We start from the raw sequence: 26495 nt of genomic DNA on the forward strand, positions 1-26495 counted from the left end.
CAGGTGTGACACGGCAGGGATGATTTTTGTGGTACTCAAGGCTTCTCTAACGTTCCACAGGCATTTATCTTCCCCAGAAGGAGTTTCCATTTGCTGAACAACTGCCTGCTCCTCGAGAGGAGTTCCCCCACTGAGGAACTATATTACTATCATATGCCAGTCTCAAGAACTTCGCCCTACAAATTCATTTCAAGCCTTCCGATTCCAGAAGAAACATTTAGTGCTCTACCCAACTAATCTTTTTTTAATTAAAAGTATTAATTTTCTAAATATTTATTTTTGGGAGACAGAGAGACACAGTGTAAGCAGGGGAGGGGCAGAGAGAGGGGAGACCCAGAATCCGAAGCAGGCTCCGGGCTCCGAGCTGTCAGCACAGAGCCTGATGTGGGGCTCCAACCCACGAAGTGTAGGATCATGACCTGGGTCGAAGTCGGACGCTTCACCGACTGAGCCACCCAGGCACCCTGTTAATTAAAAGTATTTAAAGGGAAACCTACAACTGTAGTTTTCCCTTTAAAAAAAAAATACTTTGTTCCTTACTCATTTAATATAATTTTGTAAATACTCTTATTTAGGAGCAAAAAAAAAAAAAAGTTTCAATAAACTTCCAAGTACTGGAAAATTCAATGTCCATTTGCTGGCACATCAACTTTACAAAAGCCTAGTGAAGTTCCCTCCAGGCTACTGCTACCTAAGCTGTAAAAGCACACTGCTGAAAATTTTTCACTGCATGTACCGGACAATGACTTCATTTCCTCTTAGATTTCAGTCATGTTAAGACGCAATAGCTCTCATCTATCCTACCTCTTCGGGGTGTTTCTTCCCCACTGGGAAGTCCACTTGGAACGGTATCGTGATCTGCTCCCAGTCTCTGATCCTGCTGCTGCTGTAACTGTCTTATCATCCCATCAAGAACACTGGACTCGGGGCTGCGTTCACCATTATCATTGGTTTGGAGGCTTATAATTTGTTCAATCACCTCTCCATCGCCTGTGAATTCAATGAATGAATACAAAATCATAATATACACGAACAGGAAAACAAACTCAGTAGAGTGCAATTAAAGTTATCATTAGCAATTCTCAGATTTCTTTTCAAAAATAAGCAATTAAAGATATCCTATATATTTATAACTAATTGAGACAGACGAAAGACTCAAAACAAACAAAACCCTTCTTTATACCCAACAACACAAAAACCTCCATAGAGCCTCTGAAACCCCTGAAGTGAGCAAACAGAAACACGCTTCTGTAGAAGCTTTATTTTGCTGTTTCACACTAATGCTACCCTACCCTCACCTTACAGAAGATAGGTTTCATTAAGCTCTCATTTGCAAGGTCTCTGACAAGACCAGAGCAACAATGTGTGATTTCTCCTCTACTCTCTTAATAAAACAAAAAGAGGGGCGCCTGGGTGGCTCAGTCGGTTAAGCGGCCGACTTCGACTCAGGTCATGATCTCACGGTCCGTGAGTTCGAGCCCCACGTCAGGCTCTGTGCCGACAGCTCAGAGCCTGGAGCCTGTTTCGGATTCTGTGTCTCCCTCTCTCTCTGCCCCTCCCCCGTTCATGCTCTGTCTCAAATATAAATAAACGTTAAAAAAAAATTTTTTTTAAATAAAACAAAAAGAGTAATACTATTCAACAAACTGCAGCTATACTACACCTGCCTCTCCCGCTAAGCTGAACTTGCTCTTTTAGGTGTTCTTTTATGCTTTTAGCATAGCCAGTACACGTAATTCCTCAACTACAAAATCAGATTTTTTTAAGTGTCTTTGCTTCTCTATTTTTTCTCTTTTTTTATGTTTTTATTTATTTTTGAGAGAGAGACAGAGCACAAGCAGGGGAGGGGCAGAGACAGAGGGAGACACAGAATCCGAAGCAGGCTCCAGTCTCTGAGCTGTCAGCACAGAGCCCAACAAGGGGCTCAAACCCGTGAAACGTGAGATCGTGACCTGAGCCGAAGTTGGAGGCTCAACTGACGAGCCACCCGGACGCCCCTTTGCTTGTTTATTTTTCACCTAACAGGTTCAGTTAGTATTAATGGATAAAAAGTGTAAGATGGTTGTGGGATCTGGCAATTTATTTGCATCCTACTACCTGAGTTAGATTCCCTTATATCTCATGGATAACATCTCCATTTACCATGGCAATCAATAAAGAACTTACAAGAGTTAAATATAATAACTAAGACTGTCTTAAAACCACTAACATTTTTTAATAGTTTCAAAACATGAGCTAGAAAGGAAAAAGAGGAGCCCTAATCTAAAAAGATAAAAAGATTTTAATTTGAATTGGGAACAAAGATTCCTAAGACCACAACACGGAACCAAAGGGAAAACAGTAGAAAAGGAGACTTCTAGTCCTCTCCTCCTCCCTGCAAAATCCCATAGTCTATATAACTTTTCTTTCACAGCACAGAATATTTATATATAACTTGGCAAATATCATCAGAATAACTGTTTCTAGCTGGCATAATGCTATTCAAACACTGAAATATTAACATGAAGGCTTATGTGCTACAGGAACGGCCCTCCCACTGGAAAGTACAACCACCCTGGAAAAACAAGGGTTTTCAGAAACTGGACAACAGATACACAGGACTGCAATCCCCAAGAGAAGATAAACAATGGAGTCTAGCCTTTTGATTACTCCGGGGAACAGCCTCGAAGCAGCTTCCAGAAGAGGAAACCCAAACAGCATCCAGAGGTCTCACTGAGTGAAGGAGACAGAGATCAGAGGTTGGGAGCAGAGGGAAAGACAACAATACGCAGGGCTGAACATCAGAGAAGAATGAATTCTACAGAAAGCTCAGAGATGTACAGTGAGGTTCAATCGATTATTTGACTAAATAATGATATGTGCACACACTGGGTAAAACTCTACCACACTAGGGGAAAAAACATGAAAAAGCAGTATCCCCAAAAATTCCCAGAGCTCTCACTGAGCTGGAAATAGTCCATGTTCCCAACAGCCTGAATAAACTTCAGAATACACAGCAGAATTGTTTAATGCATACTTCCAATTTTAAAACTCAGAATATTTAAACGTGTGTTCAACACAATGAAGAATACAATGACTGCTAGTGCTTTGGTGCCAGAAGTTTTACACACCATTGCCTCTGTATCATCAGTGCAAATGTCAACACTATAAAAAAAGGTAACTGATATTTCCATATTATTATGAAAATAGTTGTGAACTTGAAGACCCCACAAAAAAGGTCATGGATAAAACTACAGGTCTGCAAATCACACACTGGCAACTCTTGTCCTACAGCAACCATTAAAAATAACTAAAACAAACAAGTGTTGCCAGTAAGCCATTAATTAGTGAAGATAATATGAAATACTAAAAAGTAATTTCAAACAAGGCAGGAAAAAAAGAAGAATGGCATAAAGAACAGAAAGGATAAAGAGAAAAAAACAGCAAAATGGTAGAGAATTAACCCTGACCATGCTAATAGTTATATTAAACGTAAATGGTCTACATTTTTCAATTAACAGATAGGTTGTCAGATTGGATTGGTGCCTACAAGAAATCGGTTTTAATATAAAGAAACAAACTGGCTATAAAAACTAAAAAGACACACCATGACAATACTAATCAAAATTGGTTGGATTAGTATATTGATTCAAAACAAAGAAATAGGGGCGCCTGGGTGGCTCAGTCAGTTGAGCATCTGACTCTTGATTTCAACTTAGGTCATGATCCCAAGGTTCATGGGTTTGAGCCCCTATCAGGCTCTGTACTGACAGTGTGGATCCTGCTTGCGATTTTCTCTCTCCCTCTCTGTCCCTCCCTGGCTCATGAGCGCACACTCTCGCGCTCTCTCTCTCTCTCTGTCTCAAAATAAATAAATAAACATTAAAAACAAAACAAAACCAGAAACAAAAAAAATAGTCTTCAAAAGAAGAAATACTACCAAGGAAAAAGGAACAATTCATAATGATAAAGGAATTAATTCATCAAGAAGACAATCTGAAATGTGTCTGCACCTAATAAAAGAACTTCAAAATATATATAAAATAGAACCAAAAAGAGAAGTAAGACGAACCCACATGATAGATATTTTAGCACTCCTTATTAATAACCCCGAATGGAAAAAAGTCACGTCTGTCAAATGTTAGTGGTGTACTATCAACAAACAGGAACAAACAACTGATATGTGCAACAACAAAAATGAATCTCAAAAGCACCATGCTGGGCCGCCTAGGTGGCTCAGTCGGTTGAGCAGCTGAGCATCAGAATCTTGATTTCCACTCAGGTCATGATACCAGGGTTGTGGCATTGAGCCCTGTGTCAGGCTCCATGCTAAGCTTGGAGCCTGCTTAAGATACTCTCTTCCCCCTCTCTCTCTGCCCCTTCCCCACTCACATGCACCCATTCTCTCTCCCCACCCCAAAAATATTAATAATAATAACGATAATGATAATAATAAAGATAAAATTTTTAAATTAAAAATTTTTTTTACATTTGTTTATTTTTGAGAGAGAGATCGTGCACAAGTGGGGCGGGGGGGGGGGGGGCAGAGAGAGAAAGAGACAGAGAATCCAAAGCAGGTGCCAGGCTCTGAGCTGTCAGCACAGAGCCTGACGAGGGGCTTGAACTCACAAACCGTGAGATCGTGACCTGAGCCGGACACTAGACCGAGGCACCCAGGCACCTCAAATTTTAAAAATTTTTAAAAAGGCACCATGCTGGGGTGCCTGGGTGGCTCAGTCGGTTTCATGTCCGACTTCGGCTCAGGTCATGATTTCATGAGTTCGAGCTCTGCACTGGGCTCTGTGCTGACAGCTTAGAGCCTGGAGCCTGCTTTGGATTCTGTGTCTGCCTCTCTCTCTCTCTGCCCCTACCTCACTCATGCTCTCTCTCTCTCTCTCAAAAATAAACATTAAAAAAAAAAAAATGGCAGGGCGGGGGTGCCTGGGTGGCTCAGTCGGGTAAGCGTCCAACTTCAGCTCAGGTCATGATCTCACAGTTCCTGAGTTCAAGCTCCGCATCGGGCTCTGGGCTGACAGCTCAGAGCCTGGAGCCTGCTTCGGATTCTGTGTCTCCCTCTCTCTCTTCCCCTCCCCCCTCGTGCTCTGTCTCTCTCTCCCTCAAAATAAATATTAAAAAAATTTTTTTTTTAATTTTTAAAAAGGCATCATGCTAAATTAAAGAAGCCAGATACAAAAGATTTCATATCGCACAATTCCATTTATATAAAATTCCTTAAAAAGACAAAATTAAAGTGACAAAACAGAACAGTCATTACAAAGGACCAGAAGACTCCAAATAAGTCCAACCGAACTTTTGGGGACCCTGAATGTAGTGGTGGTTACGTGACTGCTTAACATCTGCCAAAACTCACTTGACTTGTACACTTGACATTGGTGAATTTTATTGTATGTAAACTATACTTCAATTAAACAAAAAATAAACATTTGAAACAGTAAACATACAGTGATCTACATTAAGTCTTAGCCTTAACTATAACTGGTGATTAACTTTTAGTAAATCAATCCTCATCCCAACAAAACATAAGCATTTTTTTCTTTGCTTAATAACACCTGTATGGCGACACTGCTGGGAACAGATACAAAAAAAAAAAAAAAAAAAAAAAAAAAAAACAAAATAAAAACTCTGCCCTTGACGAGGACAGGCAAAGTACAAGACGGCACTCAAACATCTTGTGCCAGAAAGGAAGTGTTCAAGGGACTCAGAAAGGGAACAACACTCAGCCTGAGACTCTGACACTCAAATCTAAAATTACTATGAACAACAAAATAACGGCCGTTATGGATTATAACCCACTATATAACAACCTCTAAGTCCATATTAAAACTTAATGAACTACGTAAATATATAAAAGGAAGGCTAATAAAATGTAGATGCAATGACGACAGAGTTAGGAAACAACCATTCTGCAACCTTCATAACAACAACTGATTCAGGCAGAAACCATCAGTGGATCCTAAAACTTATGGGTAAAGTTTAGTACAGACCTGATTATTTGTCTCCTATCTCCCTACACATTTCTTCTTTATAGTGGAGAAAGTGCACTCGGCAGGAACCACCTTAACCAAGTTTTCAAAGACAACATTACCTCAACATTTGGACAAAACACAATCAGAAGCAAGCATCCTGACGTGATGCTCCAGGAAGGCTACAACATCATTTATTCTATTCTGTATTCTGCCAAAAACTGTACAACCTGAACATTATCAATGATAAATTTAATGTGCAGTCCCATACTGAAATCCACATCAGGGGAGAACAGTAAAAGCTTTAAGAGATATTAGAATAACAGACAGAATTTGATTACAGACAATAGATTTGTGTATATGTATTTAATACTGTATCAGTGTTAAATATCCTGCTTTTGGTAACTCTCTATGGTTACATACGAGAATACCTGTGTGCTCAGAAAACACATATTGACAATTTAGAGATAAATGAACATGCAGTCCAACTTAAGTCTCAAATGGTTAAAAACAATTATATGTATCTAGAGATAGAATGATAAAATATTGCAAAATAGTAACTTGTGAATCTGAAAGTACATGAGTTCTGTATACTATTTTTTACATTTAAAAAAAAAAAAAAAAAAAGACTTTGCACTTACTTGTTGCCACATAGCCTAGCTGTGGAACCAAATGTTCATCTGCGGAATTTTCTCGGCCTGGCACTAATCTCTGATACTTAGTTGGATGAGGGTTTCCATCTACATCTACCAAGAACGGTGGAGGCATAAGGTGAGGAGCCTGCTGAGTTTGCTCATCTAAGACATAATTATTAGAATCTCTAATCAGTGGTCGATAGTCGGTATGGAAGAACATCTGATCAGGAATCTGAAAAAAGAAGTTTACAGATTGACATTTTGGGGTTTATATATGTTAAAGAATACAAATATTAAACATTTATAATCTGAAAAACCAATTTACAATTGGAAACCAAATCAGTACACCTAACCCATTTTCAAAATACTGTTACTACTTATTTTACTACTATAAGAAAGTATTAAGAATGACCTTTTCAAGACACACCAAAAAACGGACTCTTGATATAGAGAACAAATAGATAATTACCAGAGGAGAGGTGGGCGGGGGATGAGGGAAGTAAGTGAATGGGATTAAGAGTCCACTTCTCTTAATGAGCACGTAACAGACAGAACTGCTGAGTCACAACTCTGTGTACCTGAAGCTAATGTAGCCGACACTGTACGTTAACTACACTGCAATGAAAACATTTTTTAAGTGGTTAAAAATGCTACCAAAAAATAAAAAACAAAAGACCTTTTCATACGGCTTGCTGCATCCAAACCCAAATATCAGAAGGTGTCCGTGAGAATCTGTACAGGCAAAATGCTGTCCATCCTGTGAAAATTTACAGTCAAAAACAGCTCCGTGTCCTTGTCCTTCAATCTAGGAAGCAGAGAGAAAAGGTTATAACCAATTCTGTACAAGCGCTTTTGCTTTATCAACTGTTTGCTGCCAATTTCCTGCTACAAACACATCACTTCTCAAAGAAAATCTTTAAAAACAAATTTTGCATTAAGCACATGTATTTTCAGAAAATAAAATTCACTTCTAATTCCACTAGCCTAGAAAAATATCTCAAAAGGTATTCCAAGGAGTTCTCAAAATGACAGAATGAAAGATCATAAGCCAATTCGAAGTAAAGGCCTTAATTTCTTAGAAGTGAAAATGACAAGCAATTTCATAAACTTCTGTTTCAATACATAGCAAAAGGCTACTAATAACCCACAAGATAAATGATTAAAGATCAATGAAGTATGGTATTCATGAACTAAAATCAGTACTTCTCTGGAGTTTAAACTTTCCCCTAAGATGTCTGACCACTGTATGCAAAAGTGTAATCCTACCAAGTCACAAAGGTGCACATATAAATGCCTAAACCTACTTCATTTCAAACTACCACAAATTTCAGGAAGGATGCTCCAATTACATCATGAATATTGCCTTAAACAGACTGCTTTTAAATTTTTATTCTTGCTCTTCAGCTGTAATTATATTAGGTTAGCACTACCAATTTACAGTTAGAGGAGTTGTTTCACTGACAGCATATCGCTATTGCATGCATGGTTGTTGTCTGAGCCTGTAACTTTCTAATAAGTAAACTTTATGCCAGGTTTGATCAGTGTTGGAAGATGAACCATCCACCCACTAACTGCCAAAACAAACTTACACCATGCCCAAATACCTGCTTGAAAATCAGAAGCACTTTACAACTGCTATACCACGCACAAATGGGCACCGATTAACAAATTTAAAAATTAAGTTCCTGGGCTATTTAGGGCACTGCCCTATTATGTATCCACATAATACATATACAAATTTGTGTTGTCTCATAACATAAAAAGGAACAAATGGTATAGAAATACTTTTCTATTAATTTTTTGTGAAAACACAGGAATAGAGATTCACCCACACAGTCCTTCGAGGAGACACCTCTACAGCCCAACCCTCATCCTGGCACCACTTCGCATCGTGGCCTGGAACCTCCAAGCCTAAGTAGAGGTAGGGACCCCTGGCTTATAGGTCAAAGATGTTGGCAGCTACTCTCCTGTCATACGCGGAGACCTAAGTGCAATAAAAGTTTTGCTAAGGTACCTGCTGAAAAGGAAGTTTTCCTGAGCAGGCCAACCTATCTAAGCAGAGTAAGCCAGACTTGGGTTTCTACCTGTAGTTTGAAGAATCCTCCAGTGATTCCTGACAAAATGCAACCTGCATTTTGCAATTCAATGCAATTCAATTGCACAGCAATTCAATGTCACATTAAAGATTATTATCTATTTCATGAAATCTTGTAATGTCAGTAATTTACAATCCTAAGTAATCTAACAGAGAATTGGGAGCTCTCAGCTGAACAGTGAAGGTAAGAAGAACTCTGTATACACAGCAAAGTCTGGGTGTCTCACCAAAAGTAAGATCATTGTTGCGCACTTGAGACTTCTTTGGCTCACAAATTGTTTAGCTCATATTCTGCTTAAAACCTGAATTAATGTAGTTTTCTGTTCTGATGAGTTAAATGCAGGGAGTAATGTTTTTTTTGGGTTTTTTTTTTTAAATCTTTATTTATTTTTGAGAGAGAGACAGCATGTGAGCAGAGGAAGAACAGAGAGAGGGAGACACAGAATCTGAAGCAGGCTCCAGGCTCTGAGCTGTCAGCACAGAGCCCGACGTGGGGCTCGAACTCACAAACTGAGATCATGGCCTGAGCCGAAGTCAGATGCTCAACCGACTGAGCCACCCAGGTGCCCCTCGGGGAGTAATATTCTTAATGAGTTTTAAAGAATAATTAAGGGGGCGCCTGGGTGGCGCAGTCGGTTAAGCGTCCGACTTCAGCCAGGTCACGATCTCGCGGTCCGTGAGTTCGAGCCCCGCGTCGGGCTCTGGGCTGATGGCTCAGAGCCTGGAGCCTGTTTCCGATTCTGTGTCTCCCTCTCTCTCTGCCCCTCCCCCGTTCATGCTCTGTCTCTCTCTGTCCCAAAAATAAATAAACGTTGAAAAAAAATTTTTTTTTTTTAAAATAAATAAATAAAGAATAATTAAGAAAATAGAGCCACCTATAAATTTTAAGACCACAGAAAAACTGCTGGAAAGACTTATTTTTCCAATAATTCAAACCCACAGAGATGTAATTTTCAGAGATGCCTAGTAACACATGTTCAGTTTGACCATACTGTTTGAGTTTTGAAGTGCATTTTATGGTAATAAATATAATAATGCATATAATTGTTTGTCAAGAATTATCCAAAATAAACATACTGAAATAAAATTTTAAGGTTAAAAAACACAAAACACATGGACTCAGATGGCCTTCAATCAAAGATCTAAGAACCACTCATCTATCTACCCTGCTACTAGACTGCCTCCAAAATGAATTACAATTTGAACTGAAACTCAATATGAATTGTACAGTAATTTTATAAAACATCTCACATGTGTATCAGTCAATAGTCTTAACAACACAGAAACTCTTTTACACAGTAACTACCTCAGAATTTACCCTAAGGAAATAATCATGGATCTACATAAGCAGCCATGGACCGGGATATTCAAAAACCACTTAAACACTCAACAACAGTTAAGTTCACTACATATGGAACTTTCTGAGAAAGGCTGAAGTTAGAGTCAAAAATACAACTGCAAATTCTTTAAATACATTTAAGATTTTGGAAAACATTCTATGTAAAATGAAAAAAGACTACAAAACTATGCAAGAATGCCAACTAATAAATATGGAAAGAATAATGCCATTAAAAACCATCACTCGGGGGCGCCAGGGTGGCTCAGTTGGTTGAGCGTCTGACTTCGGCTCAGGTCATGATCTCTCGGTCCATGAGTTCGAGCCCCGCATCGGGCTCTGTGCTGACAGCTCAGAGCCTGGAGCCTACTTCAGATTCTGTGTCTCCCTCTCTCTCTACCCCTCCCTTGCTCGCACTCTGTCTCTGTCTCTCGAAAATAAATAAATGTAAAAAACGAAACACCATCACTCATGATGTGGCTATTCCTGCAGGACCCCGGACAGCCTTACTGATCTAAGGGCTCTCACTCACCCTCAACAACTGAACCAGTTTTCACTATTCACAATGAGGAAAGCACAGCCCGTTCATCATCTGTTTACTGACTCGTTTATGCATTTGTTCATGCTAACGTTACTCAGAGTCTGGTAAGAGCAACGGATATTTGGTCAATTAATTATTTCTGTTCAGGGATTCACAATACTTATTTTCATGTTCCAAATCATGCAGTAACTTGCCATGGTTTCTCCTAATCCAATAAATGTTATGTTGGTTATATTAAAAAAAAAAATAGCACTGGATACTAATGTTTGTAAGTGAAAATTTAATGAGGAATAGGATATTTACAGAGTCCCAAAATACCTCCTGAAAAAATAAGTTTAATAGTTACAAAGAGGAAAAACAACTATTTTATGGTGGGGAAACCTGGCAACTACCACCTTACCAAATATTTAAAATTATCACCAGTAAGGGGCACCTGAGCGGCTCAGTCAGTTGAGTGTCCGACTTAGGCTCAGGTCATGATCTCACGGTTTGTGGGTTCGAGCTCAGCATTGAGCTCTGTGCTGACAGCTCAGAGCCTGGAGCCTGCCTTGGATTCTGTATCTTCCTCTCTCTGCCCCTCCCCCACTCGCGTTCTGTCTCTCTCAAAAATGAATAAATGTTAAAAAAAAAAAAAAAAAATTTTTTTAATTATCACCACCAAAAAGAAGTATTAACAGAATCAAATCATAAAGAAACATCAGACAAAAAAATAGATGTTCTGTAACATTACTTGCCTGTACTCATCAAAAAAGTTACAACGTGGGAAATAGAAAAAAAGAAGGAAGAACTGTTGAAGAATAAAGAAATCTAGAAATAGGGGCACCTGGGTGGCTCAGTCAGTTGAGCGTCCAACTTTGGCTCAGGTCATGATTTCACAGCTTATGAGTTCCAGCCCCACACTGGGCTCTGTGCTAACAACTCAGAGCCTGGAGCCTGCTTTGGATTCTGTGTCTCCCTCTCTCTCTGTCCCTCCCCCACTCATGCTCTGTCTCTCAAAAATAAACATTAAAAAAAAAGTTTAAAAACAAAAAGAAACCTAGAAACATACAGCCACTTAATGTAATTCATGATCCTGAACTATTTAAACACTGTTTCAAGGGGCAAAATATAACTAAAAAGACATTACTAGGACAACTGACAAAATTTGAATATGGATTATATAATGCTACTTTATCAATGTTAAATTTGCTGGTTTTGGTAACTATCTTGTGGTTGTAGATGAGAAATTCCAAAAAATATGTAATAGGATCCTAATTTGGTTTTAGAATATTCCATGTGCAAAAAGAAAAAAGGCTGGAAAAACCCAACAATGTGTGTGATTTCCTAGATGACTTTACTATTATTTTTACTACAAAGTATTCAATAAATTTAGTGAAAAAGTTATATACAATGAACGTAACTTTGCCAATTTAAACAAATTCAAACACATTCACACATATAGAGAGCTAAATTAATAGCTTTTGAAAATCTTTCATTCATGTGACCCAGTTACACAGAGTGTAAATACATATGGCTGTCGGATATTTATTAGTCTTTAAGTATCCTGACTGCTAGAAATATAAACTGCCGAAACACACAGATCAGTTTCTGGCCAACCATCATAATCCAGACACGTGAAAGCAATGCAAGCATACGTGAAGATACACCTCGCTTACCATATTAAAATAATGTTTCATCTTGGTGCCTTTTGTAATATCCCATATAAATATGCTGCCATCGTGTCCTGCAGATAACATAATTCTGGAATCAAAGGGATGCGTCTCCAAGACAAAGACTTCATCAGCATGTCCCTTTATTCAACAAAATCATATAGTTAAGGAGAGTTCGCAAGCTTGAACTTTCAAATTAAAAACCCGTATTGCCGTAGTACATAAGGGCTTTTAAAAATGTGTTAATGACAGTGATTTATATATTAGTATAAACACAAATTTCTACTCATTTAATAATATCAATGGAACATACTGTGTATTAATTTTATACTTTCAAAAATCAAATTACAGTTCAAAAAAAATCTTGATTTGTTATATTGTATAAAAACTATTTACCAGTAAGTTATGAAGCAGCTGTCCAGTGTAAGAATTCCACACTTTAAGGACATGATCATTCACGGCTGTGACAACAATGCTATCATTCTGATTCCAAGCTATCATTGTTACTTTGGGTTTCATAAACCTTTCCTCTTCCAAAGATAAGTCCCTATGATAAAACACACAATGTGTAAATTCATTTGAATGGTACAATCAATACGAAAATAGCAAAAAGTAATCTAGTTCATGTATATACATCATCATATGTCTGATACACATCTGACCCACAGCAGATTATCTATAAACAGATTATGGCAAAAATGGGACAGGGAGGGGATGACTTAGAAACAGTTGAGTCTGAATGAAGGCAGATGTTAGGACACCACCACTGCTCATAAAGGCAAAGCTTTTTCTCTCTCCCCCTTTTATTACTCCCTTCCCCTGACATCAAGCCCTATCAGCAATAAAGTTGTTTCTCTCTCCAGAGAAGATGACAAGAAATTTTAGGAAAACAGAAAGAAGGAAAGCATCTTCACATCCCCAGCACCTAGAAAAGTGCCTGACATACAGATATTCAATCTGTTTAACTGTACGTAAAACTGTACTCATCCCTTTACAGTGCCCTACAGGCGGTTCCTACAGGCTCTCTTGGCAAGAAAGGCCTGGACACAAACACCTGCAATGATCTGCCGCCTTTATGAACATGACATGCAAAGTCTCTCTGTAAAATATACTCGTAATACACAGAGATAGGGTAAGGCCTAGCTGCGTTTGAAATCAGAGAATACATCCCAAGAAATTATAAACGTAACATTTTTTTTAGTTTTTTTCATTTACATCCAAATTAGTTAGCATATAGTGCAACAATGATTTCAAGGGTAGACTCCTTAATTCCCCTTACCCATTTAGCACACCGCCCCTCCCACAACCCCTCCAGCAACCCTCAGTTTGTTTTCCATATTTAAGAGTCTCTTATGTTTTGTACCCCTCTGTTTTTATATTATTTTTGCTTCCCTTCCCTTGTGCTCATCTGTTTTGTCTCTTAAAGTCCTCATGAGTGAAGTCATATGATGTTTATCTTTCTCTAATTTCACTTAGCAGAATACCCTCCAGTTCCATCCATGTAGTTGCAAATGGCTAGGTTTCATCCTTTTTGATTGCCGAGTAATACTCCATTGTATATATACACCACATCTTCTTTATCCATTCATCCATCGATGGACATTTGGGCTCTTTCCACACTTCGGCTATTGTCAATCGTGCTGCTATAAACATGGGGGTGCATGTGTCCCTTCGAAACAGCACACCTGTATCGCTTGGATAAATGCCTAGTAGTGCAATTGCTGGGTCATAGGGTAGTTCTGTTTTTAATTTTTTGAGGAACCTCCATACTGTTTTCCAGAGTGGCTGCACCAGCTTGCATTCCCACCAGCAGTGCAAGAGATCCTCTTTCTCCACATCCTCGCCAACATCTGTTGTGCCTGAGTTGTTCATGTTAGCCATTCTGACAGGTATAAAGTGGTATCTCATTATGGTTTTGATTTGTATTTCCCTGATGATGAGTGATGCTGACCATTTTTTCATATGTCGGACGGCCATCTGGATGTTTTCTTTGGAGAAGTGTCTATTCGTGTCGTCTGCCCATTTCTTCACTGGATTATTTGTCTTTTGGGTGTTGAGTTGGAGAAGTTCTTTATAAATTTTAGATACTAACCCTTTATCTTATATGGCACTTGCAAATATCTTCTCCCATTCTGTCGGTTGCCTTTTAGTTTTGCTGACTGTTTCCTTTGCTGTGCAGAAGGTTTTTACTTTGATGATCCCAGTAGTGCATTTTTGCTTTTGTTTCCCTTGCCTCTGGAGACGAGGAAGAAGTTGCTGCGGCCGAGGTCAAAGAGGTTTTTACCTGCTTTCTCCTCAAGGATTCTGATGGCTTCCTGTCTTACAGTTGGGTCTTTCATCCATTTTGAGTTTCTTTTTGTGTATGGTGTAAGAAAGTGGTCCAGGTTCACTGTTCTGCATGTCGCTATCCAGTTTTCCCAGCACCACTTGCTGAAGAGGCTGTCTTTATTCCATTGGATATTCTTTCCTACTTTGTCAAAGCTTAGTTGGCCATACCTTTGTGGGTCCATTTCTGGGTTCTCTATTCTGTTCCAATGATCTGAGTGTCCTTGTGCCACAAACATACATTGTAATTAAAGAAAACCACCATAAGAATATGGAAGAAGTATCCCACAGTATCTCTCTATATAAGCACAATGGAACACAGACAAGAGAATAATCCTAACTAGATTGGTTAGGGAAAAGTGTAACATAAGAGGCAAAATGGAGTAAAGGCAAAGACTCCATGCTTCACTTTATTTTTTAAGTTTATTTATTTATTTTAGTGGGGGGGAGGCAGAGAGAGAGGAAAAAAGAGAATCCCAAGCAGGCTCTGCGCTGTCAGCACAGAGCCTGATGCCAAGCTTGATCCCATGAACCATGAGATCAGGACCTGAGCAGAAACCAAGAATGGGACGCTCAACCGAGCCACCCGGGCTCCCCATCCATGCTTCACTTTAAACTAAAAGGCATTCACCTGTTAATAGCTTTGAACCAACAGACATTTTGTCCTTCACCAAGTTGATCACCCAAGATTAGAACACTAAAACGAATATACCCATTAAAACTCTTGTTTTTCAAGACTGGAAAGAGGTAAAACTTTAAATGAGAAAAGACAATTCCCACCATGGGGGGGATTTCAGGCAAAGTGCTCTCCAAGGCAACAAGAAAACTGAGCAGTTTTCTGTCTCAGTAAAACTTTCTTTACTGAAGTTTTTACATCGATGTTCGTATTTTGCTTAATAAAATAATTTTTCATAGGTGAGTGTGATTTCAAATTATCCTCTTAATAGTGAAATAACCTTCACTATTTCAACCAATCAAGGACTAACAGTATTCACTCCCACACTAAGGTGCTTTTGAGTATCCAGACGGATCATTTTTCAATCATGGTAATGGTGTGATTTGTTTGTGAACAAGGATTATCAGATTTCCAGTACATCTTGCTTCCATTCCCTACCACAGATCATTTCACAAAAATGTTAATATCTCATTTATTTTGAAACCAAATTAGAACTGTTTGAGACACAGCAGAGAATGAGTTAATTTCCCCTACAATTACTAAAAATAAAGCAGACATGAGGATTTCCAAAGGACTAAATGTGAAACATTTCTCAGAAAAACTGATAAAACCTTTGACATGGCTACCCTACAGCAGGCAGTGTACCAGAAACATAAATGTAAGCATCAATTCTTTGGGAAAAATGAGATTTACATATCTTATGTATCTATCAGATATGCAGGAAGCAGCCATTCATTTAGATCACTGCTCTTCCTAACAGGAAGTGGCTCCAATCCCCTGAACACAGCAGTCAACCGCCAGGGAGAGAAGGACCAAGTAATTACAATGCACCTGCTTCCACTTACCCTGAGACTCTGGTCGCCATATCCAATAAAATGCTTCTCCATTCCAACTGCTCGAATCTCCAAATCCGTGCTGTTCCGTCTCTGCTACCACTTAAGAACCTTAAAATATTCAGAAAAAGATCTTATGCTCACAAACATGCCACTAAGAACTACAGATAAAATCACAAGCCAGAACACTTTTAATGTAGCTATTCTGACCGCAAGTAAATGCAGAGGTGTTATCTCGAAAGACAGGGATTCAGAGCTTATCTGAATGGGAAAAATTGGTTTGCTATAATTTGCCTGGCCCTATGGAGTTAATGCACATTTCAAACTCATTCAATAGCTTGTCAAATAGATGGAGTTTTGAGAAGACAATGTGCAAGAAGTACCTGGACAAGGAAAAATAACTAGGAAGAATTAAAGGTGTGTGTGTGGGAAAATCAGTAAGAGCAAAAGCTCCATTTTAGCATCTTTACACTCAAGCTAATTCACGTTGGTCACTATGTAAAAATACGTCAATCTTTTAACAAGAGAAAGTAGTAAAAACCACAGTTTAGAAAAGGCACTTGAAAGACACTTGGGACCATAAGAGAGTATATAATTTAAGTGACAATTCTGTCACATGACACATCACAGTGGTTGATTAGAAGAGATTTTTTTTTTTTAACTACTCAAACATCAGGAATTTTATTATCTTTACATCTAATTTTCCTGCAAATCAAACACTTAGCCAGTAGTGAGTTAAGGAAAGCTACTTTGGTCATAGGAGCTGGTAGAAGCTACAATTCTAAACACTTGCATTTAATGTGTCCCTCCCCACCCCCCCCCCACAGACACATTTCATTCAATTCATACAATTACTACTAAGTACCTGCAATTTGCAAGGCAATGTATTAGCTGCACTACTATGCAGCACAGTATGTTTGCCTAAAAACCCACTCACAAACACAAAAACCCTTACTCACCGATCACCATTGTTACAAAATTGGATGCTATCAACTTTATCCTAAAGGGGGGGAGGGGGGCACAAAACAAACAGAAAAGTGATCAACCCTCTTATTTGTAAACAAAGCAAAAAACCCCCTCCATTTTAGAGCTAGAAACACATCTGGTTTAGCACAAGAATGAGAATCTGTGCTGCTTAGCTTCATCATTCAAACACGTATCTTACATTTAGGTGCAAAAACCTAATGTGAATCTAACGAGACTATTAAAAAAAGAAGACTTCATTCTAAATTTAAAACTGTATTTACAATGAATTACATCTGTGTAAAAATTCACATGTGGAAAGTGATCAAAACATAAAGGTTTTAACAGTTGAAAACAAGTCCTATTCACTTTGATGATCATTTAGGTTCAAAATGTTTTTCCCTTTAAAGTAATCTGGATCTGTTTATCAAATAACTTCACAGAACTTCCTACAGGAAAAAAAGATAACCTGACCACTGACCAGTATTCTAGAATCCTGAGAGCTATCTATCTTACTATACATTAATAAAAGAGCATTCTGATTTAATTAGTGTGATTAAAAAGAGTAGTCCCCTTGAAACTAACCCCACCCAAACTGTCACTTAAAGCTGAAATAACCACCACAAAATATTAGCACTGTCACATACTTGTCAGTAATATCCTTCACCTTTATACATGCAATCCCTCCTATATCTAAAATTAAAATCAAGAACAATTTCGTTAGCAATATTTGACCATGTACCAACAGGAATATTAACGATTGGGGCGCCTGGGTGGCTCAGTCGGCTAAGCGTCCGACTTCAGCTCACGTCACGATCTCGCAGTTCGTGGGTTCGAGCCCCGCGTCGGGCTCTGCGCTGACAGCTCAGAACCTGGAGCCTGTTTCAGATTCTGTGTCTCCCTCTCTCTCTGACCCTCCCCTGTTCATGCTCTCTCTCTGTCTCAAAAATAAATAAACGTTAAAAAAAAAATTTTTTTTAAAGGAATATTAACAATTAATCTACAGAATTTTATAACATGAGTACTTACCGTGTGGCTTTCAAGTTCCGCGATTTTTTCAGGTGCTTCAAAACCCAAAAAATACATTCTGATTACATGATCAGTACTACCTGTGGCTAAAAACATACCACCTGCAATAAAAACGTCAAGGTTAAAAAACTTGGGTTTGTAACAAATATCCAAACAAACCAAATTTCTGTATCAAATTAAGCAAAATCTCTTATTCCAAAACTAAGTTTATCTCAATAGATCCATTTTATAACTCATTACATAAAGACTTTAATATAATGCAGAGCGATGTTGCAATTTATAATAAAAAATACATACTGGGTCTTCATCCCTATTTCTGGCACAGAGCTCCTAAAACCCTTGGAATTTCCTAAGTGACAACACTGATAAAAGTATCTTGATATTCATAACAAACCCATTTCAACCACACCAGAGCTCACATTAACAAAGTTCACATTAATGGGGGTGCTGACTGCCGGAAGTACCAACCGTGTGATCAGAGGGCTCCCCTGACCTCCGAGAAGTGGGGGGGAGGGGGAGTTGAATCGATCACAAATGATTTAATCAACTGTACCTAATAGAGCCTCCATAAAAACCCAAAAGGAAAGAGTTCAGAAAGCTTCCAGGTTGGTGAACACGTGAAGATTTGGGGACGTGTGGCATGCTTAGAGAGTGCCCCATCCCACACACTTTATCCTCTGTGTCTCTTCCATTTGGCTGTTCCTGAATTATATCCTTTCATAATAAGCTGGAAATCTAGTAAGTAAAATGTTTGGGTTCTGTGAGCTGTTCTAGCAGAATAATCAGACCCAAGGAGGGTGTTGTGGGAACCTCCGATCTTTAGCGCATGAGTCTGAGCACAGGTGACAACATGATCTGGGACAGGGGGAGTCTTGTAGGACTGAGCTCTTCACCCGTGGGATCTCACACTATTCTTTAGGTAGATAGTGTCAGAACGGTACTGAACGAACTGTAGGACACCCAGCTGGTGCTAGATACAGAATTGTTTGGTGGTGTTGAAAACAAAACAAAACAAAACAAAAACCACATAAATCAGATGGGACTTTAATTTAAAAAGTAATTCAACCCAGAAATATTCACTATCTCCCACTGCCTTACAAACTCTGGGCAATGACCCTATGTGCTACTAGTCTAAAGATGACTGACAAAAGGGGCTCTGCTTTCAAAAGAACCTCACACACCCACACCTCGCTTCAGAATACAAATTCACTCATTCAAGTTTCCAGACTCATGGGGGGAAGTCTTTGACGTCGCCTAAAAAGAAAAACTACTACCCAAGTTCACTGTGTAAGAAAAGAAAATGCGGAAATGATTTCACCAGGATGTGTGGAAAACAAATTCAAACTATCAAAGTACACAGTGCAGCCTGTTAAAGAGAATCAGTTTTGGTGTATCTCACCACGGACACATGGATGCCTTAAGCCTCCTTCTGCCAGCTCGACTATCACAGACTCTGATGACCATTAAAAATCAGAGAGTGGCAGAATGGGACAGTGAAAGACAAGAAAAAAGTTAATTAAGGGGCGCCTGGGTGGCGCAGTCGGTTAAGCGTCCGACTTCAGCCAGGTCACGATCTCACGGTCCGTGAGTTCGAACCCCGCGTCAGGCTCTGGGCTGATGGCTCGGAGCCTGGAGCCTGTTTCCGATTCTGTGTCTCCCTCTCTCTCTGCCCCTCCCCCGTTCATGCTCTGTCTCTGTCTGTCCCATAAATAAATAAAAACGTTGAAAAAAAAATTTTTTTTAAAGAAAAAAGTTAATTAAATAAACATCATAGATTAAACCTAAGTCATCTACTATCCATCTGAGAAAGGCTCTAAGCAATACTGTGGCCATTCAATAAAGGCTAAAATAAAACTAAGAAAAAAAGAATGACTAAAGTTATCTTACCAACACTAAAAGAAGAACAAAGCATCTGAACACCTGGTCTAGGCTTCTCCGTGAACTTCAGGGGACGTGGACTTGAAAAGAAGAAGATGTCGTTTTAGAACTCATTAGTTTAACACATTAACAGGGTTCAGAATACTGGTTTGAATCTAGCACATTTAAATAGTATGACCTTTTATTTATGAAGCACCACAGTATGTCAAGTATCTCTGCAAATAATATTACAGCTGGATGGGTTCTGGAAGACTGTTCAATCCCTATGTTCACAAGAACGCTACCACACAGCAAGAGCAGACCTACCAGCCCCGGTCTTGTAGCTGAGGGGACTAAAACCCAGAATGCAAGTGAACCCGCCATCAAGGCTGTAGGACGGGGAACACAACCACCAGGGGACAGCGCCACTCGGCAGAAACAATGAAAGCCCCAGGTGTAACTCTGCATTTTTATCGGAGCCACATTAAATGTAAAAAGATTAGTTTTTTTTCATTTAACCCAATATATCCAAAATATCACATCGATATTAATAAAAACATTAATGAGAACTTTAGATTCTTTTCATATCACATCTCTGAAATCTTCCAGAACATACGGCACGCATACTGTATCTCTTCACCAAAGACACCGGATCTCTATTCAGATTTCATAAAACCTTAATTCACATACTCAAGTTGTTTGTAATACGCTTAAAGGTTTTATAATACCTGAATCAAGTATCAGGTTTTAAACTGAAATTAATAATTCAGCTCCTCGATTGCACCAGACACACATGAAGTGCTCACCAGTCATATGCGGCTGGCGGGTACTGTCCTGGACAGCACAGATCTACAACCCAGGTCTTCTGACTCTTCAGTAATCCTGCCTAAATTTCTGACTACACGTCCAATTATACACTTCTAACATTTTTCAAGATGTTTCGCATATGATCTCACTTTTTTCCCCCATAGAATGTGCCCTCTAAGATAGAAGAACATGATTCTTTTATCTATCCAACCATCCAAACAGTACATTGCAAACAGTACACAGTCAATAAGGCACTAATGCTGTAAATAGTAAAAAGTAAAAAGGCAACCACAATACACAACTTCACTTTATAATCAGACTTCATCTCATTAGACTAAACTGTAACATGAGAAAAAGAAAACTTGGGCACCTGGGTGGCTCAGTCTGTTGAGCGTCCGACTTAAGCTCAGGTCCTGATCTCACAATTCGTGGGTTCAAGCCCCGCATCAGACTCTGCGCTGATGGCTCGGAGCCTGCTTCGGAATGTGTGTGTGTGTGTGTGTGTGTGTGTGTGTGTGTGTTTCTCTCCCCCGCGCTTGTGTGCACACACGCACTCTCTCAAAAATGAATAAACGTTAAAAAAAAAAAAAATTGAAAAGAAAACTTATTACACTATTAGAGCCACCTACCTGAATTTCAGGGATTCTAAATCCCACTGCCAGAAACAAACTGTCCCATCAGCACCAGTAGAGACCATGTATCTTTGGGAGCCTTTGGCCATTGGGCTAAACTGAAAAAGAACAACACATATAATTCAGTTTCCTAAGTGCCTACTAAAGTCATAGTTTAATGGTTTTTCATAGTTAATTTCTTTTTTTTTTTTTTTAATTTTTTTTTTCAACGTTTATTTATTTTTGGGACAGAGAGAGACAGAGCATGAACGGGGGAGGGGCAGAGAGAGAGGGAGACACAGAATCGGAAACAGGCTCCAGGCTCTGAACCATCAGCCCAGAGCCTGACGCGGGGCTCGAACTCACGGACCGCGAGATCGTGACCTGGCTGAAGTCGGACGCTTAACCGACTGCGCCACCCAGGCGCCCCTTTCAAAGTTAATTTCAACTCACAAATTTAAGTAAAACATAACCATTGCAAAATGGTTATATGACAGTATAGTGAAAAATCATAACCTACAAAAATAAGGTCTATCTCTCATTTGTAAATGTCATGCAATCTCAATAAAAGATTACTGTCAAAACTAACAAACAAGAATAAAGAGAAAAACTTTTGCAAAGAGAAAGTGAAGAGCGTGAAGAGTTGGTCCTACCAATATGAAAGCTTATCACAAAGCCTCAATAATTAAAACTATGGGGCATGGTAGGTACAGGGTCAGAATGACCAATGGAAAAATAGATTATCAACTCCAAAATGGCCCTTAATGGAAGAGTTAAGATAAAGGGTTGTCTCAAAACAGTTGGGGAAACGATGGATCAAAGCATAAATGATTTACCAATTGTAGAGCAATCTGGAAGCTATTCTTCAGACTACAGACCAGGATAAATTCCAAGTGGATCAATTATCCAAATATTTAAAAAACAAAACTATGAAAGTATTCTAAGGAAACACAACAATTATACTGTTAACTTCAGAACTGGGCGTTCAACTGTGCTACACAAACAAGCTAGATAACGTAAGATCAATTTGGACCAGAGACATCCAATAAGGCTTAACAGATGGAAAGGAAGGTACGAAGAAAACAAGAAAAACACATTAGGCAAAAGAATATGAACCAAAGTACAAAAGTGAGAGGGACTGTGGTATATGACAGCAACGGAAATATCTATAGGACTACTGTGTTCGTTTGTGGAAGTGGTGGGGAAATGGGTTAAATGGTAGAGACTCTGGACCCAGTAAGAGCAAGAGGTAAATGCTGTTCTCAAGTAAAATGCAAAGATTTGTCAGACAACAGTGTACAATATTTACTGAAAGGAAACAGATAAGACAAACCACCAAGAATCAACCCAGTTAAATCCAAGAACCTTCACTTCAAGGAAGTAGTCCCTTCCTTCCCCCCAGGGTGGGGGAGGAGAGCCATGCAGAAGGAAACACACCTGCTGACTCACCAGGCATTCAACACAAAGGAGCTTAGCAAACAAAGTACAGCCATTAACAGGAAAGAAGAGTTGAGAAGCAATTTTTCTAGGTTATTCACATAATTATTCATCATTATAACATCCCAGAGAGATACAGTTTATTATGTTTTATGATATTTCCCAAGATTATACACTTTATAAGGGAGGTAGGATTTGAATCTAAGACTTCTTCAAAGAAGCTTTTTCCAAGTTCCTTCTCTTCAAGTATAGAAAAGGAAGGGTTTTTTAAAATGTTGAAAGTGATCATTTACATCTAAGCAGGTATGTTCCAGAAGGCAGACTAAAACTGAGTTTTGGGGAATATCTCATTAAAAGTAATAACTAGGGGCGCCTGGGTGGCTCAGTTGGTTGAACACCCGACTTCAGCTCAGGTCATGAACTCGCAGTCTGTGAGTTCGAGCCCCGCGTCAGGCTCTGTGCTGACAACTCAGAGCCTGGAGCCTGCTTCGGAGTCTGTGTCTCCATCTCTCTCTACTTCTCCCCTGCTCATTCTCTGCCTCTCTCTCTGTCAAAAATAAATAAACTTTAAAATAAATAAATAAATAAATAAATAAATAAATAAATAAATAAGTAATAACTAAAGGTATATTAACAGCTGAATATTCTCATAATTAAAATTAAAACGTCACAGTAAAATTTGTAACTCTGCATAGGGTATTTTAAGAATTCCAAGCCCGTATGTCTACAGAAAAGTAACTGCACCTGAAGTCTACTATGTTCTAACTAAATCAAAGTCTTAGGTACACAAGTGGTGTTGCTGTCTAGTTCATCTCACTGACAACTCTGTCCCTAGCTTGACACAATACCGTCCTCTCTGTAACACTTCAAAAATATTTTTAAATACCTAGCATGGCAAAAGTTGCCAGGTTTGTTTGGGTTAGGTTGGAGGCGGGGGCTGTTTGTGCTTATCTTCTCTCCTAAATGAACTTGATGGCACGCTAAATTCCATTAAAACAAAGCAACTGGGATTTCAAATATAAACACACTAACCTTATACCATGATTTGGAGAGATATGACATCTTTACAGCACTGAATCTTCTGATTCAGGAGTATACTATACTAGACATTTTCACTAAAACGGACTATTCCCTCGCCACCCAATGCCAAGGCTGTCGTTATTTTTTAAGACCTCTCTTCATGAAGAGTTTTCTAATTTCCTGGTAAAGTTTACTCCTATGTGTATGAAGGCTTTTGTTGCTATTGTGATTTATGTTCTTCTGTTATATTTGCTAATTAGTTATTGATGGTTTATAGCCAAGTTTTGGTTTTAGGACATAGGTTCTGTATTTATCTGGTTTACTAAGCTCTCAACAATTCTGTAAGTTTTAACAGAAGTCACCAGCGAGTCCTCTCAGCTTTGGAGTTTTCTTTTTAGGAGATTTTTTTTAATGCCCAACAGGCATATTTTTAACCTTTCAAGCTTTCCCTTTTGTAAGAGCAACATTCCTCAAATACAATATACTGACAGCCATGTTTCATTAATCATCCTCAAAGCTACTCATCAATGACCATAACATGTACCTCTGGATATTGAAAATAAGAGTCTCATTTTTCCAAGGAAAATCCTTATGCATAAAGGAAACATAAGAAGTATGATTTCTCAAAGTCCCTGGCAGCTTTATGACTCTGTACTACAATCTCGCGTAGCTACTTCCAAAGTCAAAATCGTTTTCCTGAAATCGACACATTTTTTTTTTAATAAAGTCTATTATTTATTTTGAGAGAGTGAGAGAGAGCAGGGGGAAGGGCAGAGAGAAAGGCAGAGAGAGAGAATCCCAAGCAGGCTCTGCACTGTCATCGCAGAGCCCAAGGCAGGGCTCGAACTCATGAACCACGAGATCGTAACCCAAGCCAAAAATCAAGAATCCGACACTTAACCAACTGAGCCACTGAGGAGCCCCCAAATCTACAAATTCTGAGTATTCAGTATATAACATATGCCTGAAACACAACTTCTACAACTTGTCTGGTGGCAAAGTTTAATGTATGCTGAGCCTCTATGTTGCTTTTTTTTTTAATTTTTTTTTAATGTTTATTTTTGAAGGAGAGAGAGAGTGAGTGAGTGAGTGAGTGAGTGTGTGTGTGTGTGTGTTTGTGAGTGGGGAGAGGCAGAGAGAGAGGGAGACACAGAATCTGAAGCAGGCTCCCCCGGCTCTGAGCTGTCAGCACAGAGCCCAACACGGGGCTCGAACTCACAAACCGCTAATTCATGACCTGAGCCGAAGTCGGACACTTAACCGACTGAGCCACCCAGGCGCCCCTATGTTGCTTTTAAAGAATGCATTCGTCAAAGGTAGCTAGTGACCCTTATTAAAATACTGCCAAAAATGCAAATCTTTCCTGTGTGTTTATTACATGTGCATTTTAGACAGATTTATGGAAAGGGGGAATTTGCACAACATAAAACTCACCATTTCAACCATTTTAAAATGTGTAACTCAGCAGCACTTACTACTTTCACATGCAGTGCAGCCATTACCACTATCTGGTCCCAGAGCTATCATTTTATAAGACAAATTGTAACCTGTCAAAGCATTTTCAAGTGGATTCTCTTGGTATAGCATACATGTAATATGGTGCCATACTTGTCTCTTGCTGTAAGTGGATAGACGTGAACCATGTGAACCTGAATCATGACACTACAGCCCAAGATCCTCAGCATGAGTCTCCTAAGAATATTGAATTTCTAATCCTTAAATGCAACAAATGTGTCAACACTCAAGAAATTTACTATCAATATAATACTGTTATGTAATACAGAATTCATACTGAAATTTCTCCTAATTTCTCAAATCTGCTTTATAGATTTTCTTGACTCCTAAAGCCGGGATCCAAATCAAGGCTCACATATCACATTTATACTTGTACTATTTTCTTAGTTTCCTTGTAACTTTATTTACTTATTGACTTAGCCTTTGTTGAAACTAAATGATTGAAGGATATGGATTTACTTCACAGACTGTTTCTTAATTTGAATTTGATTACTTCCTCGTGAGATTCAGGTTAAACTTTTTTTAACAGAAATACTAACAGGAAAATAAGGAAATTTCACTGTAGAGTCAATGCATTTATAGTTACAGGTCTATTCAGATTTTCTTCTTCTCTGTGCCAGTCTTCATAAGTGTTTTTCTGAGTATTTACCTGTTGCATCTTTATTTTCAAATTTCTCATATGGTCATTTAAGATATCCTCTTTTTAATGTCTGAAGAGTCTATAGAGATGCCCCCTTAAAGCTGATAATGGTTACTTTTGACTTTTTTTTCTTCCTTCCTCAATCTTATACCAACATTTTCAGTCTTTCAAAGAACTTTTGACTTTGCTGACCCTGTTATGCTTATGTTTTCTAGCCTTAATTTTTGTACTTATCTCCCTAACTCATCCTCTATGGTTTCCTGTTATTTTTCTAACTTCCTGAGAAATACAGTGGATCACTGAATTTCACCTTTTTAAAATATATGCATTGAGAGTTATAAATTTCCCTTTCTGCACAGCTTCAGCTGTGTATTCGTAATCCAATGCCATGTAACAAATTACCCCAAAACGTAGCTACCAAAATCAATATATATTATCTCCCAGTCTCTTAAGGGTCAAGAATTCAGAGAAGCTTAGCTAGGTGATTCCAGCTCAGGGTCTCACGAGGCTGCAGGAGATGTCCGACCAGCTTCCGAAAGGGCAGACTCCCTTGCCGCTGGCAG

At 38.8% G+C, this 26495-nt stretch overlaps 1 protein-coding gene across 1 annotated transcript in view; it reads right to left on the bottom strand.

Annotated features, from left to right (window-relative positions):
- The window catches only part of BRWD1 (bromodomain and WD repeat domain containing 1), a 125973-nt gene that overhangs the window by 64182 nt on the left and 35296 nt on the right, over window positions 1-26495 (bottom strand). Inside the window, exons 9-18 of the mRNA XM_086675986.1 lie at window positions 21339-21439; window positions 19933-20003; window positions 18046-18146; window positions 17013-17053; window positions 16066-16164; window positions 12616-12766; window positions 12226-12360; window positions 7275-7403; window positions 6605-6830; window positions 805-990 (exon numbers count right to left, since the gene is read on the bottom strand). Coding sequence (XP_086532112.1) covers window positions 805-990; window positions 6605-6830; window positions 7275-7403; window positions 12226-12360; window positions 12616-12766; window positions 16066-16164; window positions 17013-17053; window positions 18046-18146; window positions 19933-20003; window positions 21339-21439 — 1240 coding nt within the window. The remainder of the gene's footprint in view (window positions 1-804; window positions 991-6604; window positions 6831-7274; window positions 7404-12225; window positions 12361-12615; window positions 12767-16065; window positions 16165-17012; window positions 17054-18045; window positions 18147-19932; window positions 20004-21338; window positions 21440-26495) is intronic.

This window comes from Puma concolor, chromosome C2 (assembly GCF_028749965.1).
Source record: "Puma concolor isolate L17-30 chromosome C2, mPumCon1.1.hap2, whole genome shotgun sequence".
NCBI lineage: Eukaryota > Metazoa > Chordata > Mammalia > Carnivora > Felidae > Puma > Puma concolor.